Source organism: Strix uralensis, chromosome 14 (genome assembly GCF_047716275.1).
Source record: "Strix uralensis isolate ZFMK-TIS-50842 chromosome 14, bStrUra1, whole genome shotgun sequence".
In the NCBI taxonomy this organism is placed as follows: domain Eukaryota; kingdom Metazoa; phylum Chordata; class Aves; order Strigiformes; family Strigidae; genus Strix; species Strix uralensis.
The window spans coordinates 10,455,313-10,475,000 of NC_133985.1; the positions used below are offsets into that span (position 1 = coordinate 10,455,313).

General features: G+C 35.7%; 1 protein-coding gene across 5 annotated transcripts in view; it reads left to right on the plus strand.

Annotated features, from left to right (window-relative positions):
* GABRB2 (gamma-aminobutyric acid type A receptor subunit beta2) overlaps positions 1-12,401 on the plus strand; it is a 170,181-nt gene extending 157,780 nt beyond the window's left edge. For 4 of the 5 annotated variants that reach the window (XM_074883612.1, XM_074883613.1, XM_074883616.1 and 1 more), the window contains 2 exons: positions 2,484-2,534; positions 6,157-12,401. In XM_074883612.1, the coding sequence (XP_074739713.1) occupies positions 2,484-2,534; positions 6,157-6,504 (399 nt within the window). In that variant the 3' untranslated portion in view covers positions 6,505-12,401. The remainder of the gene's footprint in view (positions 1-2,483; positions 2,535-6,156) is intronic. The other variant, XM_074883615.1, reaches the window with a different exon arrangement.
* Positions 12,402-19,688: the final 7,287 nt, after the last annotated feature.

The window sequence follows — 19,688 nt, forward strand, 5'->3', positions numbered from 1 at the left end:
TTACTCCAAAAACCCCAGGGTTGTTTTTACAATATTTTAGAAGATGTCGGTGTAAGATTCAAGCTGAGGACAGGACACCAGTAAGCCATTTCCCCATTTTTTCCTATTCTGTGCCATAATTCAAACAGCAGTCCTGATTTTGCCTATTTCACTTGTTGGCTTTTGGTTTAGAGCATTGGATTCTGTGCAGCAGTTTGAGCAAGTTCGTATTTCATGATTTTTATTGAAATGTCATGAAGCCAAAGATACTTTAGCCTCTTTCATTTTATGTGAGTACTTATTCTGCAATGTCTTAAGTATGGAATCTTGTAAGTAATGGATGCCGAAAGAAAGCAAATGTTTTCAACCATTCATCCAGAATCCTACAATACTTATGACTAAGTTACTGATGTGTTACTAAAGATAATGATCAAGAAAACACATGTATCAGAGGGTAAAACTGGGTGCCGAGAAATCAAATTGCAAGTACTTAGAGCACTGTTAAAGCTCTGTGTCCAGATCTTGCATTTTCTCTCACTTTCTTTTTTTTTAAATTCTTACAGGTCTCTTGGTTTTTTTGCATAGATTTTTAGGCTTTAAAAAGCTCGAGAACATAAAGAAAATCCTGATATAATTTGCAGAGTTTCTCTGGATTTTCTGACCTGAAACCAAATAAAGGAACCTGAAATTATAAGTCAACCTAATTTTACTGTCCTCTAACTGCATGCTTTACAGCCTGACCCAAATCTTAGGTGTATAACAGAATCCAAGCCAATGCATGCTAATGTGGTTTCATAAACAGTTACTGCAATGCTGTCAATAAATTCGATTTTGTACAGACAATGAAAACGCAATGTTTGTTACGTTACCTTGTGTAGTCAGTATAGTCCCCAGAGATCAGTGGTTCCTAATCAATAAGTCAGACCTTGCTGATGAGATGGGAGATCCTTATTACTTGTAAAATGCACTTCATACTTTCACCTATTCTTGCCAGAGCTACTGTGACTAGTCAGGAATGGGATGTTACTGGTTTTCCAAGCAAAGCTCACCTGCTAAGAGTTGGGAAACTATGTTATAGATAGTACTAAGGTCTTTATCTCTAACAAATTAAATTATATGTCTAGTCATGTCAAGTTGGTCTTCATTGTGAAAGGAGTCTTTATTTCTGTCTTCAGTTCTTAAGAATGTCAGCTCACAGGACCTATAAATGCTGAAACCTAATCTCAGGTGTTAATCTTTGTAATAGACTGGGTACTTCTGTTCTCCCTTCATGGTTGAGCTCACCATATTTTGCTTTTGGCTAATGGCCCTGCTTAACAAAAGGATATTTAGTTCAAATTTACAACTGTTTTGTTTCACAAGGTTTTTCCATCAGAAATTCCAAACCTACTGTCTTATTTTATCCATGGCTTTTCTGCCATAAAATGAGCCATCAGTACATGCCTGTAATGAAAAGTTATAGATGAAAATGAACAGTATATGAGGAATGAAAGCTCAATATTATATCTTTTCAATTCATCAATATAGATTTCCCTTGTACTATAAAGCTGTGTTTAGCATAACAGTAGAGCATAATCACTAAGATGCTGGTTTACTTGATGTTAATAGTTTCAGAGATCTGGTCATCCTTGGAGGATTCCTAATGTACGTATGTGTGTATGTATGTGTGTGGGAGTATAATTTCTTTGTATTTTACAGTTGCTAATTTATTAGTATAAGAGGAATTCCTCAAGAAAGCCATCATTTTGGAGTTTCTAGGTAGCAGGAAGAATATATAATGGTAACATTTCTGCACTTTCCTCTGTATTCCCTTTGTTTGAGGCCATCAAAAAGGTCATGGCCTCGTCCAGGGCTCCAGAGTCAGCTTTTCTTCCAGTTGACCTGGACCTATAAGTGAATATCATTTGCATAATATATTTTGTCATCCATCTTTAAGATTGATTTATAAAAAACTCATCCTCTTGCATGGTTGCTGAGCTCTGGTCATTTCTCCTCCACTTCTGCTTTCACCTTTTATTTCCATGGTACTTGCTGCTGCTGCTTCTTCATCTTCATCCTCCCTTCCTTTCTTGTCCCTGGGAATTATCTCCATTAAGTTTGAACTCTCCTGTTCACCATAAAGAGTCTAGTTCTATGGTTGAACAATCTTTCAGCACCAAGAGATCTTTTTAACCTTCTTCCACCTCCTTTTGAAACCACTTTTACACTTACTTTTCCCCCAGAATAATTTTAACAATTGTTTTCATATCATCATATCTTCCTTGGTCAAGTGACCAGTTGGAAAAAATACATTTACATCACAATGTTATGTTACCTCGAGGAGCAGAGCAAGGCAGTAATAGCACCTCTGAAGCCAGAATATACTTTTGTTAATTGTTGGCTTAGAGGTCCCTATATCTTTTAACTAGTTGTCCTGTTATTACCCTAGAGTGCTTTAATTTTAAATGAAAGATAATAGCTGCCTTATCTCTAAGGAAACTGGTCTTGATTTTATTAACTTACAGGACAGAAGAATAATTGGCACATATCATTGTCCAGAAATGTATTCAACAAAGGTATCTTTCATTGTTTTCTAATGTTTTTATCCTCAGAGACTTAAAAATTCAGGTCCTGACCACTTACGGTCATTAAAGATCCCATGGCACTTTTTTATACTGTGGTCATCTCAACACCAAGCATCTGGCCAAATATCAATTTATGTAACTGTTCTGCTTACCTAACATTCCCCACCACCACTCACCCACCCCATAGTTTCAATTGGCTACAGCATTCTCCATTTCCTTGACTAAAATATAGTATATTGTTCTGCACTCTCAGTCACCACATTTTGCCTTAGAGGTGATTGCACTTCACTGGGAAGTGAAGTGGTTCTTCTTTCTAATGCTTGTAAAGCGCTTTGGGATCCTTTTGAATGGGCGGTGCTGTGTGCAATAAATGTAATTCATGATCATTCTATCTCAGGCTTCACTTAGTTACAAAAGCATGTTTTATTTAGAGTTGGGCGAACCTACTTGGTGAAAATAACACTCCCAGCTCTCTCTAATCTGACAAGAATCCTTTTGTCAAAGGTTGAAAAGATAGGTTAATTTATTTCTGAATTTTTGTTGTTGTTGGTTGTTTCTTTTATTTTCACATTTATTTGTACTTCTGGATTGAAACTTAGGGAGTTCTTCAGATTGGGAATTCAAAATACCATGAAAAATGCAGTTCTTGTTATGGTCAATCCAATGTTCCACATGCAGGAGAGTCAAATTAGTGTTTGAGAAGCACCTGAACTTTGCAGTGCTTTCTTGGCTATTCTAACACTTGAAGGTTCGCCCATCACTAATTTTTACTGTATTTTGCATTATTTCTTCTGAAGAATTCTTGGAATATTGAAAAATGCTGTGCTCCAGCTCTGATATCAGTCTGATATATGCAGAGGACACTTTGCCTTAGAAGATAGTTTAGAATATTGCTAAATATTTTTTCTGCCCAGCATCACTAATCTTACTAACTACTGCCAAGATTACCAGATATCTGCAGCAGTTTGCTGTGTTAAGAAATTTACTGAAATGAAAACAGAAGTAACAAAAGAATCCATGCAAAAAGTTAACTGAAGGAGTGATATCATGTCGCTAAAACATGTCTGAATCTAACTCTAGTAGACTAAAAACTTTTCTTGCATTTGTGTTGCATAGAAAGTATACGAGTATGTAAAGAGCACTCAAATTTCTAATATCATTGCAGATCAAAAGGATAAAATGCTTAAAGTAGATTCATTCTAAGAAGATTTAAGATGTGTACAAATCTGTTGGCACTAAAATCTTTCCAAAGATAGTATATTAGAATGCACAAAGTTGAGGTGAAAATAACCCAGGCTCTGTGCTAAGGGGTAAAATTAGCGTTGCATTAGTGGATGTTACGTCAAACTTTCCCCTGATGTCATTGGAACTAAAATGTCTATTCTTTTCTTAAGGCTATGTGAAACTATGGAAAGTGTATTTTCCAAATGGCTTTGCACCCTTCTTGTAAGATACTTCCCCTATTTGTTTTTAGACATTCTTGGGATCAATGAATGCCAAGTGTCTATAATTACTTTTATTTTCAGGATACTGAAAGTCTTATTATTGTCTGAGATCTTGTAACAAAAATGACAGCAAATTTTGTTCTACCCAAAAAATCACATAAGAATTTTCTAAATAACTGCACTCATTATAAGAAAATGTTTGAAAGCTCTTTTGAGAAGTTTCCGAGATCTATTTGAAATATGCTTCTTTTATAAAATAAGCTCTTTTGCATGTTAGTTTTTGTATGTATTACAATAGCAGACTACTCTTTTTGCCTTAGTTTTGTCTAATGCAGTTGAGAACTGATTTGATTGCCTTCCTGACTAGAACACAGTGTTTCCTCACCATGCTCAGTATCATACTACAGAATTCTTAAAGGAATTTTTCTTGAGTTCCAGCTCAACTTTCCCATTTTTTCAGTGCTTCTCAAAAAAGATTGATTTCCCTAACACACTAGAAAATTCAAAGATGTGATATGACTTTAATGGAAAGCAAGCAAAAATAGATGATTTTGGCTACTCACCTTGAGTCATTTAATCTAAAACTAAAATATAATGAAACTAGAGGGGTGCAAACTCACATAGATTGGAAAAAAAAAAAAAAAAGAGAGGGAAATCTGGCATCTCAGCGATGCCAGTTCTTATGCATCGCTTGAACAGATGTAATCACTCAAATGGCAGTGTTTCAGTAGGTCCAAAGTACTTTTGTGAGTATCCGACTTCCCAGTTCATAATGTGCAGTGGATGCTACTAAAAAGCAACTGTTTTCAACCCAGTTCTCTCACCATGCCGTGTGAAATACTACATAAGGGTTTTTTTAATAATGGCAAATACAGTGCTATATTGTGTAGTGCGGTGAGGTACCTGGTGCTGACTGCTGGCTTCTAAATATTGCAGAATACACTAAAGCCATATTATTGTTTAGAAATCCACAAAAGTCACAGTTTGTGCACTTTCATTAATAATCATAGTGTATATTATGTACATGATAAATGAATAATGTGGCTGAGTTATTCTTAAAGGTGCTCTGGGGCAGTTTCATCTCTTATTTGGCCTGGGGTATATCTGCACTACATAGCATCACTAAGTCAGTGTACTTAATTAGCTGCTCATTAGCTATTATTGCTTTTAATTATACTCTGTAATCACGCAATTCAATGTGTATACTTACAGGGAAGGCTGAGGAGAATTAGAACCTCCTACATAACATTATATTTGTTTTCTATAAATGGATTATTTTGAAGTTCTTCTACCGTACTTCGTATCTACTCCAGATTGCCTAGGAGTAGAATTTAGTTCCTCATCTTTGGAATCCTCTTGATTGTTTCGAAGAGGTTTCTTTACAACATGCATTAATAATTTTTTTCACTGAACTGCCTTTTAAAAAAAAATAGTAGCTAAACCTACCCATTGAAACAACTGTTCAATGTACATTTGATGTGATTACACTCTGTATGTTTTTCCTTGCTTGAAATTGCAGATCTCCGCTATTCCAGCATTCAGGTCTCCACAGCATGCACTGTATTTATGAAATTCATTAGCACTGGGGAATGGAGTTTTCACATATGTATTCATTAGACTATATTGGTGCCTTTCCCTAAGTAACCAGCAGTCCTGTTTGGAATATAGAGACTGAAAATTTGCATTCTCTTGTGCAGTGCTCTGGGCCTTGTTTTCTAGAGGCAGGAGACCTTGTGAATACCTGAAGTTACAGTCAAAGCAGAAGCTTTCATTTGAAAGAAGAAAACCCAACAAAGCAGACCCTTTTCCATTTGATTTCCGTCCAAAACGCCCAAAAAGTTAAATGTTTGCCCCAGATATCCTTCCCAGTGGCAGAATCCCACTTTCAGGAGCTGAGCATGTGATCCATTTACAGGTGTTGCTTCTGCTCACTGAACATGGAGTCTAGGGAAATACCATTTATTCCATTACTATAATGGCCTTATTGCTCCTTGAGTTCACAAATAAATGACAATAAATATAGTCATGGCTATGCTTAAAGTCTTTCAGACAGGCTGCCGTCCAGTGAATTAGTGATGTTAGATCTAGCCCTTGTCAGCATGGCTTCAGTTTGCAACTGATTGGGCTTCCTTTCTCTCCTGTTAAATCTACTTTCTTATTTTTTACAGATGGATCCACACGAAAATATTTTGTTGAGCACACTTGAAATTAAAAATGAGATGGCGGCCTCCGAGGCTGTGATGGGGCTTGGGGACCCTAGAAGCACTATGCTGGCCTATGACACTTCAAGCATCCAGTACCGGAAAGCTGGCTTACCCAGACACAGCTTTGGTCGCAACGCCCTGGAGCGACACGTGGCACAGAAGAAAAGTAGGCTACGGAGACGTGCATCTCAACTGAAAATTACCATTCCTGACTTGACTGATGTAAATGCCATAGATCGATGGTCGCGCATATTCTTCCCTGTTGTTTTTTCCTTCTTCAATATTGTCTATTGGCTTTACTATGTGAACTAAGACACAAAGCCACACAGGAAGCAAGAACTGGATTTCTCTTCAAAGCGGTTGTACAGCCAAAAGTGGGACTTAGAAAAATTCTATTCAGGACAAAAAGTTATTTTAAAACACCTTAGTTGCTGGCCCACTCTATGGTCTGTTTTTATAACATTTTGGTTGTATCTGCTAAATCATAAATATGTTAAGTTGCAGTATTGACATATCCCCTTACCAAAATACAAGTGCATTTTGAGTGTGAAGGCAAATTGGATTTTGACAATCACTTCTGTCTCATTGTCTCTCACTCTCTCTTGTTTTTTTCCTTTTTTTTTTTTTTTTTTTTAAATGGCCATTTGAGTTCAGTGATACAAATTACAGAGCGGCATTTGAGAAACAAGTTCTAGTTTCAGCAGCAGTACATACCATTTCCAGGGAAACTGCATACCCAAGACATGCATCTACACTTAAGAGAGTGTACTAAGTTGTTATCATGCTCATGAAACATATACATTTTACCTTTTAAATGTGTAAACTTGAAAACAAGTAGTGCCTATCATCTTTCCAAGATGATGATGGTCAGAGGTTTCCCAACCATATTCAGGTATTTTCTGTTATTTTTTGAAAGAACTAAACCTTTGACTGATAATATTAGGGTTGGGTGTTTGCACAGAAGCTGAAGCAAAAAGCACTAGTTTTGTTGGGATTTTAAAGAGAGAACATATGCTCACAGTCACAGTGACTGTAGTTGTGATCAACAGAGGAATGTAGCAATGGTGTAAAAATGCATCAACTCTGAATGGGTAGATATGCTGCTGTTTTGTGTTGGAGAAAGGAAATCATCTGTCCAAAGTGCCAAACTGGGCTGGACAAATACTAGTTCTCTAGGTGGCTGAAGGAAACCAATGGTGCCCTGCCTTTCTAGGGTAGACAGAACTAGAGAGCAATTATAAAATATAGGGCCAAGGAGTTGGAAGGCTACATATTTGTAAAGTGTATGTGTGTATGTGTATGGAGATATATATATATATACACACAAATATATATATATATACTGTGCAAATGAATGTTGTCAGTTACAGTACATACCTTAGTCTGAAATACTCATGTGGAATTGCGTGATTTCTTCCAAGTTTGCAGTCTTTCCAGTGTTACGCTTGCCACTTGTTACGCTTAACACCTTACATCCAGTTTGATTGAAGGTATCGTACCTCTTTCAACAGTAAAGATCTGAGCGTATGTCTTTTAGTACAAAACATACTAACGGGGTATTTTCTCAGTCTGGATTAGGCAATACCATTTCACTTTTTATTTTGTTTTCCTAATGCCGTGTTTTAAAGGGAAAAATTTGGTAACCATTACTTTAAGAGTTTAATCACACTCTTGAATGTTTCCTGCTTTAGGGTGATTTCCATTGAAAAACTAGCAAATTTCAGTTTTGCTTTATGAAACTTTTTAAAATAAATGGGTTTTTTTCATTCCATAGAGCTTTACTCTTATAGGCAAAATAAAATAGACAAAAAATAGAATTTTACAGGCAAAGTAGAGTTTACCATTTAGTCCATTGTGAAACCTTTTTCTGTAATGAAAAAAATTCTCAAGAGCTATATAAAAAGTATAAATTCCTGATGGCTTTTACTAAATCAGATCCCCAATATTGTTTGACACAAAATATTTCATGAAGCAGAAGCCACAGCTGTTGTATCTATGCTACCTCTTGTCTGTGTACAAATTTCTGAAAGAAGCTAGAATTCAAGTATGATCCAAATAATAAAGGAATTTTTTCAGGCAGATACTTCTTCCCCCATTTAAGTATTCCTTTGGCAATACTTTAAGATAGTTCTTGAGAATATTTTTCATAAAATATTTTATTTTAATTTTTTGTTCTATCTTTAAAGGAGTAATTTTCTTAGAAGTATCTGTTGGGTTTTTTCCCCCATTTGACAGTGAAATGACGGTGATAGGAGGAAAACAGTTCTGGGAACTAACAGGCCAATTTTATGACTTTGTTTTGAGCATATCAAATGCTTATTTCTGCTTCAAATGGGAGAGAATAGTTTTGAGCCTGAAATGGGATTTGCCAAGGCATACACACCACCTGTTGCTTTCAAGGGAGTTGTGTGTACGTTCACGTACTGCCTCCAGGTTCAGACTCTGCAATATGTAGACACAGGCTTTCATCATGCAATTAACTTCCGAAGTCAAAATGTTGGTTTTTGTTCACATAGTTAATTTCTGAATGCATTTCATGCATAACGCAATAATCTTTGTAGAGGCATTTGGAATTTCAACTGATAGGTATGAATCATGTTGGAATTTTTTCCCAATTCTAAGAAAACTTTCCCACTTCAAAATTCAGTATTTCTCTTCCAACTCTGTTCTTTAAAAATGGTATTAATTATCATAAATAAAAGCAGTCTTATAGTATTCTTCTGTACAAGCTTTTCTTTCATTTCACAAATTGCTGCCAAGTCCTTTTTTATTCCACAGAAATGTAGTGTGAATACAGAGAGCTCACAGCCCGTTTGTGGTTGATACACATCAAATATAAAACCTTACAGAGAATATGTTGACTCTCTGCATCAGTTTACTGCATCAGCTATTATGAAAACCACAGAGATTGAATCCTAGAACTGCACATTAATTTATCTGAAGTTACAGTACAAGCCATAATACTCTCTGATGTCACTATTCAGAGGGTGAAAGAAAATGTTTGGTTTCTGCTCAGGTGTCACTAGGAAAGATAAATTGTCTGGGGGAAGGGGCACTTTTGCTTTTACTATGTTCTTCTGGCTATTAATGTGATGTATAAAATTAGTGAAAGAGAAGGATTCTATCATTTTGTACTAAGGCTTAACACTGTGATATAAAAAGATGGGGGTGAGAAAGACTGGCGAGGCACTGTCAAGGGAAAAGTATAACTTGAGCTCAAGGTGAGCGCTTACTCCTCTTCTGAGATACTAGAGTGAAAGTGAGAAATTATGCCAACATACATGAGATGTGGGATTTGCTATGTGTGCTACCCTCCGGGTAAACTAGAATAATCATTTGCTTTTACTTTAGAATTGACCGAAAATGAATATTCTATATCTTTTTTAATTGTGTTAATTGTTGTTGGTTTCAATAAGCAAAATATCAAAGTTAGTAATTTAGGTAAACCTTGTAATATAATTATAGTTGCACATTTTATTGTTTTATTAGATGTAATAGCCAGCAATTAAGGTGTTTTTCATCTTTGTGAAATTCATGGGCAAATTATGACTATAACATGGCACAGTTTTAATGAAATCTTTGAGATCAATCTGTAAATATGTACTGTACATGACTGCTAGTAAGTATGATACACATTTTCAGAACTGAAAATTCATGCAACATATTTCTGTGTTTGCATAAGGAATGTTATGTTTCTATCCTATCGCAGTTTAATGACTGGGAAGAAAGACTCAAGCAATGACATTGTGACCATTTCTTTTCTCATTCCCAGGGGAGGAAAACAGGAGTCTTAGATAACAGCATGTAGCAGAGTTCTTCAGAGAGTTTTTACATTCTAATAAAAAGGACATAAAATCTGTAAGGTACAAAAGCACAATGCATAGAGAAAATGAGTGGTGGTCTTACACCTGGGGAAAAAATCCTATTTATTTCAGACAAATAAACATTAAAATTAAAGCTCAATTAATTTTCACTATAATTATTAGACTGTGTTCCAATTCTATACTATAACACAGTACTAAACATAAGTGAACGGATGTTAAACATTATCCAACTGTATGTGCATATGGACATATACCTAAATGTCTATATGGACATATGTGTGTATATATACACATACTGAGTATATATATGCACACACATTCATATGTTGGCGTGTTAAAGGAATAAGCTAATAATAGTTTTGTTTCTACCATCAACCAGTGTATGAATATATTTTTGAGAAAAAGTTATTAGTGTATTTAAAAAAAACAACTTACTATACAGGGTAACTGGGCATTTCTATATCAGCAGATCAGTGCTTATAATTCGTATGGAGCATTGCACCATTCGACATGATGATAGTACTGTACCTCCTAGCATCTGAAATTAGACTAGTCCTCACATTGCTTGCCTATTTCTTCTCTCTCTTTTTATAACAGCGTTGTCCACTAGTAAGTTTTCAAAACCAACAAATTCCTTAGGGAAACAAGGAAAAAAAAGTCAAAAATATTCAATATTTCTAGAAAATAATCTAGGGTGGGATGGCCAGGGTACAATACTATATCAGTAGTGATCATAACATTTTGCTATGTGTACATAGAACATACAGTGTGAGCAACCATAACTTAAGCTGAACGTGTGTAAATATTATCAGATTTCTTAAACATTTTTAACTTCTAATTTGTACTTTATGGTAAGGCAAAAAGCTAATTCTACTTATGGTTTAGGTTAATGTGTCCTAAAATTATGTAAATAATTAAATAAGCTGTAAATGAGCAGTCGATAGATACAGTAATTGTTTAGTGACTTTTTTTTACTAAGTACAATAATTGCAGTGCTCTAGCAGAGTAATTTAAACACCCTTTTGCATAAACAGATTTGGATTCCAGATATAAAAAAAGTACAGAAAGTACTGTGGTGTAAAATAGCCATTGCGGAAATGTTACTGCTAGCACAATCGATTCTTTTGTATGGTTAAAATGTTCAGCCAACAGAAGACAGTAGCTTGGCACTCAGTACTCAGATTAGCATAAACAAATAGGGCCTGGTTTTCACTTACAATAAGGCACCTTTATGTTGCTCCAGTGAGTGGAGAGGTGAAGGAATCCAGGGTAAGTGAGAATTCGACTGTTGGTGATTTCATTACAGAAAGCCTGCATATTGCGTCTGTCTGTTTCTGAAATCTGTATCTCTTACGGTATCTAGTAGTAGACTTATATTTTCTTTAAAAAAAAAAAAAAAGGATGTTTGACTGTCGTTAGATAGCGTAGTCCCCCAAAGCCAAAGAATCTTCACCCCAGAAATCGTTTAAAAGGGAAATCTAATAAGTCACTGCTTAACACCAAAGGTAAAGCTTAATAAAATGCACTAGGAACTTTGTCTAAATTTTTAAGAAGCAGATGGAATGTTGATCAAAAATACTGCCCTATTCTACTTTGTAAAAATAGTAATAATTTAAATATCCATTAATATAAAATTGAAATACATCATCTCTACAAGAATATGCAACACTAACATTTCATAAGTATAAAATTATTTTCTTTGTAAGTGCTTTGACAAAAAATGAAACTTAAATGATGAAAAATCTCACCTCTACTTTCATACTAAGGGTTGTATTTTTTTAATGTTTTTCAGACATGAGGTCATCTATTCCAATTTGATAACATTTTGTATGTTTTCACTGTTGCTGTCATTTGACAGATACTCACCAGGCTGTATTGTTCATGGTCTGTCCTGTTACTTTCAGTTGAAGACAAAAAGAACATTTGAAACATGATTAATTCTAATAAGCTGACTATGATTTGACTTATATCACGTTTTTATTTGCATGGGTGTTTAAATGGTTCTGTTAGTACTGTCTTTGCACAGTTCTGATTTCTCTTTTTTTACTTAGTACTATTTACTTCATAATGTAGTAATCATCAGCCTTACTAATGACCTTGTAGCCTTTCTTATATGCACATAATGCACATTTTCCAATGGCTAGAAAATGCAAAATACTAGTGGATATCATTGCATCAGATCTTCATGTCTTTCTCAAAAGGACTGCTAACCTCTGGGATATATGAGGTAGTAAAATGATGATTGTAAATGAGTAGCACATAAGAGATATTTTCTTGAATTTAAAATTATTGCAGCCAGTTTCAGCATGTAAATATATAATAATGTTGGCTAGTGTGTAATTCTTGAACTAAAAAAATATAAATAAAGAAAACCTAAAAGATGTATATGTAATTGTGTTATGTTGGGCAGGCTCTTTTCTCAAAGCTGCAGAAGATTACAGTTCTCATCTCCAGTGAATATCTGTGATTTTGGGTCAGAAAAGGACACCAGAAGTTGGGCCTTGAGGCCCCTGAAGTGTAGGCATATTAAATGCAAAAGGGTAGCTGTAACATGGTGTTAATTTGCCTATGCAGCAGTCAGGGGCAGTTGCGTGTCTGGGGAATATAAGCAATGTACAGTGAGATGCTTAGTGCTAGCCAGTAAGAAATGCTGAGAGGAGGGGAACAGCTGAACATCTCAGAAGTTCAGTAACTCCCTCTCAGAGTCAACTCTTGTGAATCTGTTACTGATGGTAAGTTGCTGGTGTCCTCTTTATAGAAATATGGTAGCAGCTGTTCACGGCGGGATGGTATTTCCTTTTACAGGAAGAGGTCTAAACAGTCTTCAGTATGTCTATGTGGACTTAAGATATGGAAAACCCAGGTTCCATTCCTTCCTCTTCCTACTTAACATCTAACAGGAGAGATTCTGAATGACCAAATTATTGACGCTTTCAGGATGGTGACCTTAGCAGATTTTCCTGTTGGAGTGGTTCGGTTGCACAAAAACCAATTCAAGATTAACAGACGAGGAGGAGAGCGCAGTCAGGCATCGTCATGAGAGGCATCTGTATTGCTGTACTCCATCTGCTGAGTGTTTTGTACAAAACTGTGTTGGCAGTAGCAGGGACCGGAAGCTGGGTTGCTTCTTGTGCTCCCAAGATGTAAAATGTCCACTGATACAGTTCTGTTCTTGCTTCTTTCTATCCTAGTAGATCTTGAACATTAAATAGACTTCAGAAGTGGACTTGTTTGCTCTGATGAGGGAACAGTTCAAGTCTAATAGTTTTTCTTGTTCTATGCCAGCCCAGCTCTAATAAAAGGGAATTCATAGTTGTGTTTCCAAACCTCAAGTGGGGGAGATGACGGGGTATTTATTAGTAGCCTTAGCTGTACATACCTGAAGTTTTTGCCACAACTTGATTCTTTTGATTGATCCAACCAGTGAGAGCAGATGGAGCACCAGAAAAGAGAACAAAGGGCTGACAGGCAAAAGGTTGTCAAAGGCTAAAACTGCAAAATCCTCATTTTTGTCTAGAAATGCAGACAGCTGTTGGTAATTCCTTTTGAAGTTATCCACCTGGCTACTCTTTGTTCCCAGCCCCACAACAGCACTGTTTTAGTGACTGGTCTGTTCTGTCTCGCTTTTCTGCGGATAAAGAGCACCAGTTCTGCAGAGAAAGAGCAGAGATTGAAGACGGGAAGACCCATGAGTGTTGTGGCGGGTACTAAGGTGAGGCGCTGCTGTTTGCAGGATGCTGGCTCTGTATCAGGAGACATAGAACACAAGAAGTAAAATATTCCAGACCGTTAAGGAAAACTCAAGTATGACTTCATCTCTTCACTGTTTAAAATACATCACATCATCTTCTGAAGCTTCTGAACAGTAGATCCAAGTTCTGAAAAAAGACTAAAATGTCAGCACAGTTACTTTGTTACAAGTATGTGATGTACTGTTGGCCCTTATTTTCGGAGATTGTTACAAGCTACAAAGCGAAGTATTTCAACTTTAAAACTGGTTTGTGATTTTAGGGTCTAAAAATATTTATATATACTTATTGGTGAGTGTCATCTCCAAATCAAAATAGAGCAAATTGTCTATCTACCTTTTCATCTGTCTGTATCTATAAATTCATTTAATGTTATCACATCCTAATAGGTGTTATATCAAATCCACTGACACAAAAATAAGACTTAGTGCTGCAGAGTATTTGAATAATTTATTCTCTTTCTTCTATTCTGAGCTTTAACACTTACTTCATGACTTGTGTAACATGGCCTCTCCTTCATTTAATTTACTTGACTGCAAATCAGAAATATTAATATTGATTTCTTACTGGTAAATTGTACTGTTGAATATATCTTGATAATCTAAAATTAACAAAACATGTCAGACATTATCTAGTATCACAGTTCAGAACTTATAAAAGGAAAATATTTTAAACAACGAAATTATGCATCTGTCAAATATTGAACAGCTGTGAAAGAATCACATAATGGGAACTGTCTTCGAACACATTGTAACTTTGCATATTAAATAAGTGTAACATTAACAACTAGAACAAGTGTGTTCACTAATGCAAATTCTTTGGTTATCAAAATTAATGACCAGCATGACATTATTAATTCGTAATGCTTCTTTTTCTTGAAGGATATTTGGAGTGACTGATTTATTATGATGTTCGTATGAGTCTAGGCAAGCAATAAATTTAAAAAAAAAATAGAGTTATGTACAGAAATGGGGGTTGGGTATTCAGGTAATGTAAATTGCTTATGTAAATGGAGATATACTTGCCTTGACTGAGATTCTGACCCAGGCAGGTGTTTGTGCGTGGGTGGGTTTGTCATTTTTGGTTTTAATTTCAGGGCAAAACTTTTGAATACATCTTATTCTTGGAACAAAAGTATTTTTTCTCTTTTCTGACAGATTGTCAGAGCTGACATACTGCATTCATTTTGGCACTCTAATGGCTAAGGGCATGCTTCCAGCTGAGACCACTTTTTAAGAACTTTCTCTTTTTTAGAAAGAATATAGCCAAGGAAACAAAATCTTCCTGAAGTTTTGGGTCTTGGAGTCACTTACTTAGGTTCCCTTACAAATGCTTTAAAAACTAAATAATGTAAACTGTGCACACTTTCAGTTTCAGTGCTATTTATTTTTCTAGTGGTACTTGAGTACAGATATGTGTATATCTATGGATCTGTATAGTGACACATACACTTCTAAGCTTGGTTGATATGTCTAAAGACTGATGCTTTCTAAGCCCATGTAAAACTGGTCTGTGTCCTTTGGGATCTCCTTGTTAAATGTTTCCAAAGATCTTTTCTGAAGACTCGGACTGCATCATGTCAGTCTTTAAATCTTCAACTTTTTGTTAAAATTTTATGGCATTGATGTTATGAAGGAACTGCAAAGAGAGATCACAGGCAGACACAGGAATACAATGTCATTCAGGTTACATGGAATGAAGTCCTGTCATATGCTCTTTGACAGTAGCAAAAAAGGCAAGATGTGCAGTGATAAACCCACAGCACAGAAGCTAATTTGGTCATAGAAGGATCAGTTCAATTCCATTATTAAGGACCATATTTCCCTTTCCATGTTACGCAAATAAATTGTTTCTTTAGGTGAGAGAACATTGTCAGAGGAATGTAGATAATAAACAGACCAAACCCTACATGTCAGGACAGCAAGATTTATCTGCAAGATTTGCAGACAAATTGGGATTGTTTTTGCTGTTCTGCTGTATTTTATGTTATAAAAGATTGAGGCTTTTTTATTGTTGTTGTTAGTCACTGTTCAAAAGATGTCTGAACTAGAAATATGTGCCAAACAGGAAAAAAAAAAAAAATCATTGGAAAGAAAAAGGGGAGGGAAAAAAAAAACCCCAACCAAAACCAGCTTGGGGAAATCCAGCTAATACCCTCCCAAACTCCCAAGCAGCACCAAAGTGTAATCTGCATTGCCTAATTTGTTTTCACCCATTCATAACATACTTTAAAATTAGAAGGGTTTAAGAATGTAGGAAGGACAAATTTCTTCTTCCCCCCCCCCCCCAATAATTTTAATGTTTTCTTACACAAGTTTGGAAACTTAGCATGAAGACCTTGGCTAATTCCAGTGAATCATACAAGCCTTAATTGGTTTTGGAAGGGTCTCCAGATCTCTCTAAGGAAGGTTAAGCATTATTTATTTGCCCTCATTACTACCCAAAGTGATGTGATTACTGAACAGGTTTGACATTAAAACTAATTAAGGGTGAGAGAAAGAAAAAAAAAACTTTTATATGAGATCCAAACAAAAATTTAACAAAAAAAATGGAAAGAACAGGCAGATGAAAAGAAAAGGATGTTTTGTCATTCATGATGTAAGATTTTAAAGTAAATACAAGCTGCTTTTCTGGCATAGCATGTTTCTCTGTCTTTTAACTGCAGCCTAGCCATCCATCACCTGGTTTTCCTGTTTCAGATTGCTTACAGGAAAGTCATATGAGGTACTATCTCCTGGTGTTGATGAAAGGAAAGGATGTCCAGCATACGTCTATACTTCTTCCCCAGGTGCGCATTTTACATCTGACAATGCTTGAAAACAAATACCAAATTCTGCTCCCTTTACTCTGGTGAGCAGCCTCGAGCCCAAAGGATTTCACAAGGTGTTAAGCACCTTGTTGAAAAATAAGCATTTCCATTTACTGCGCACACCCTGAAAAATGTTTGAGTGGTTAAAACAATTGGAGGAGGGGAGGGAAGATCCTTCTCCATTAATAAGTGAGATAACAAGACAAATCTGTTGGGCTGTAAATACAAACATTTTGCTTAGATTTTGCAAGTACTCATGCATATTGCTGAACTGGAAACTACACTGTGTGCAAAATCTGTACAGTACTGAGAACAGAGTTGGCTTTGCTTATTTGTGCCAGAATTAAAGTGAATTATTTATTTCTAATTAAATAGAGTGATATAGACATTGGAAAATATAAAAAGTCATTTTGTAATGCCCCTGCACCATTCTTCTTTAGCAGGGAAGAGATGCAGAATGCCTCTTACTAGTTTCTGTGTTTGAGATCCATCTCTGAAAGAGGATGAGAATTGTGTGCCAGTAATTGTCTAACTTAAAAGCACATGGTAAGCGTGTCTTTGTCAGTAATTCATAATACATAAAATAATAGAGTTTTGATCTTGTTTCATTAACAAAATGTCTAAATTTAACCTTTCCGCATACCTCTTCGTTTTTTGAAGACACAAAATTATTTTCTTTTAGGCAATTTATATCCCCATAAATAATTGGACTGCTCAGTTGTGACTGCATGGACAAAACACAGTGTTCTTTTTACAATAAGATGAGTCTAGTTCTATCAAAATTATGTATGGAATAATATATGTATTGTGGGTATTTACTCATTAAAACGTGGTATTTGTTTTATGTGGATATTTTATACTATTGTAAACTCTTGCAATATATTTGGATTTAAATTTGTATAAAATAATTAAAGAAATTTTTCAAAAAAACAAAATTGTATTTTTCATAGTGCGAAAGGGATGTTTTCATGTTAGTACATTATTTAACACTTGTTTTTTTCAACACTATTTTTATATCCTAGTGGAAATGGTTTTCTTTTCTGGGAGATTTCATTCTTCCTTTCAACTAAAATATTTTTCATTTTTCATGTCAAATGTTGGGGGTTGAGTTAAAAATTTGTTTAATTTTTTTTCATCAAGATGTCTGGAAAGATAAAATCTAAACACATCAGCTCAGCAGTCGGCTTACCTCTGAAATACTTAGATTTGGCATGATGAGGAATCAGGATACAGAAAAAGACAAGAATAGCAATGATTTGACATCTTTTTAGACTTTCAAAGTTTGCATGCTTTGATGATCATACTTTTAAAGTTTCTGATTTCTGATTGATTTAGCTGGTATTTCATTTAAAAGCTTAAAATTCATACTTGAGATATGCTGAAGATATAGCTATGAGACCTGGTAAAGTGAGACTACGAGGTTCCTGTGTGGTGATGTCTCTGCAGACTTGGCCTCCTCAACTCTGCTTGCTACATGCAACAGGTAGGATCCATGAATATGCATGTCTGTGAAACAATCAATTGCTTTGCACTATGTTTGTTGCATTCAGCTCAGTTTACTTTGAGGAATTCAATTAAGATTACCATAGTTCTTGCATATTGTGAATTTAGAAGGATGCTTTGGGGTTTCTAAATACATTTGTCAGATAATAAGCCTGCTGTCAGATGGGGATTTGCCTCAGGTTTGCATCATGTGGCATCCCTCTTCTTCTCTCCTTGGAGAGAGAAGTGCCCCGCTGCTGTCCCCAAATGGTTGGGTGTTACGTGACAGAGTGAAGGTAGCAAACTCCCTGTAGTCACACACTGAGGACGTGGCGCTGCCTAGGTCACTGATACCCGCTAACAATTTGCAACAGTATGGTCCTACAAGATTTACTGTGGCCCTTTACCTCTCAACTATTGTTAAATTAGATGTTAAGTATCACATTGATAGTATTGTAATACCTGTGCCTTAATTATATCATTAACTGATAACTGAAAACATCATGTAACTGGACATCTTTTCTGCTGTTATTTTGAAAGACCAAGTGACAGAACAGGAGAATGTTAAACTTTCTCTTCAGAGGTCCAAGCTAATAATGTCTTTTATAGTTTCTCAGGTCATCAAAGGTCTGTAAGAAGTTAAGGTCTATAAATTAAGTTTATGGGCCTTAAATAACAATTTTTTCATTAATTGTAGAGTGTGTAGATCCCTGCACTGAGTGGATATGCTAAATACACCTGTGTTTTGGAAATGAGCACCTTTAATCTTCTTATCATTTCTCATATTTCTGTGCACGTTGTTAGGTATCAGTCCTCGGTAGCTATGAACAGAGCAAACAGACACCCACAGTCTACCTGCGAGGACTGTGTGAAATAATGAAGTAACAGATATGTCAAAAATAAAGAGTGCCTTTGTAGACAGCTGGTGCCTAATTAATTTGCAGCAAAGCTGAGGAAGACAGTGTCTATGGCCCTGCAGGTATTGCTGGATTTTGTTACTGCACCAATTACGATAAAGCATTGCCAGCACAACAAACAGTAAGGCATTTGCTGTGCACTTGGAGGAAAGGGTTGCTAGTTATTAGTCAACTGAAGAAGTGTACTGTGATCCTTTGTTTTCTTTCCTTTAATTTCTTCCTCTCTGAAAGACAAAGAAGGAGGGCTTCCATTTCGGCATTTTTTTTACCAACCAACCAACCTCCCCATTGTTTCTATCTGATCTCAGATAAGTTAGATCTTCAACAGGACATTCCTATAAGACAAATAGACCAACATGCCTTATTTCATTGGAACCAGCTCCTTTTCTGACTGCTACAGTTTATTATGGTTAGTCCATTATAAATTGCATGGTGTCTCCAGGGATCTGTTCTGTACTTGAAATATCACAAGACTGCTGTCACGCATAATGCTGCAGAGAGCTGCTAAATTTATATCCACTAAAAATGTGCTTTACGTTGCAGTGACCCACTTTAACTTTGATGCATAAATGGCTTGCTTTTCTTTTTCTTTTAAGTATCATCTGTTATTTTCTGTTTGTCCACAGTTTTAACTTGCTCAGAAAAGGCCCTTGGAAAATCTGTTATTTGTGCTTGGTGTATAGTGTGATTATCATTACTTTATAAAACTTGGACA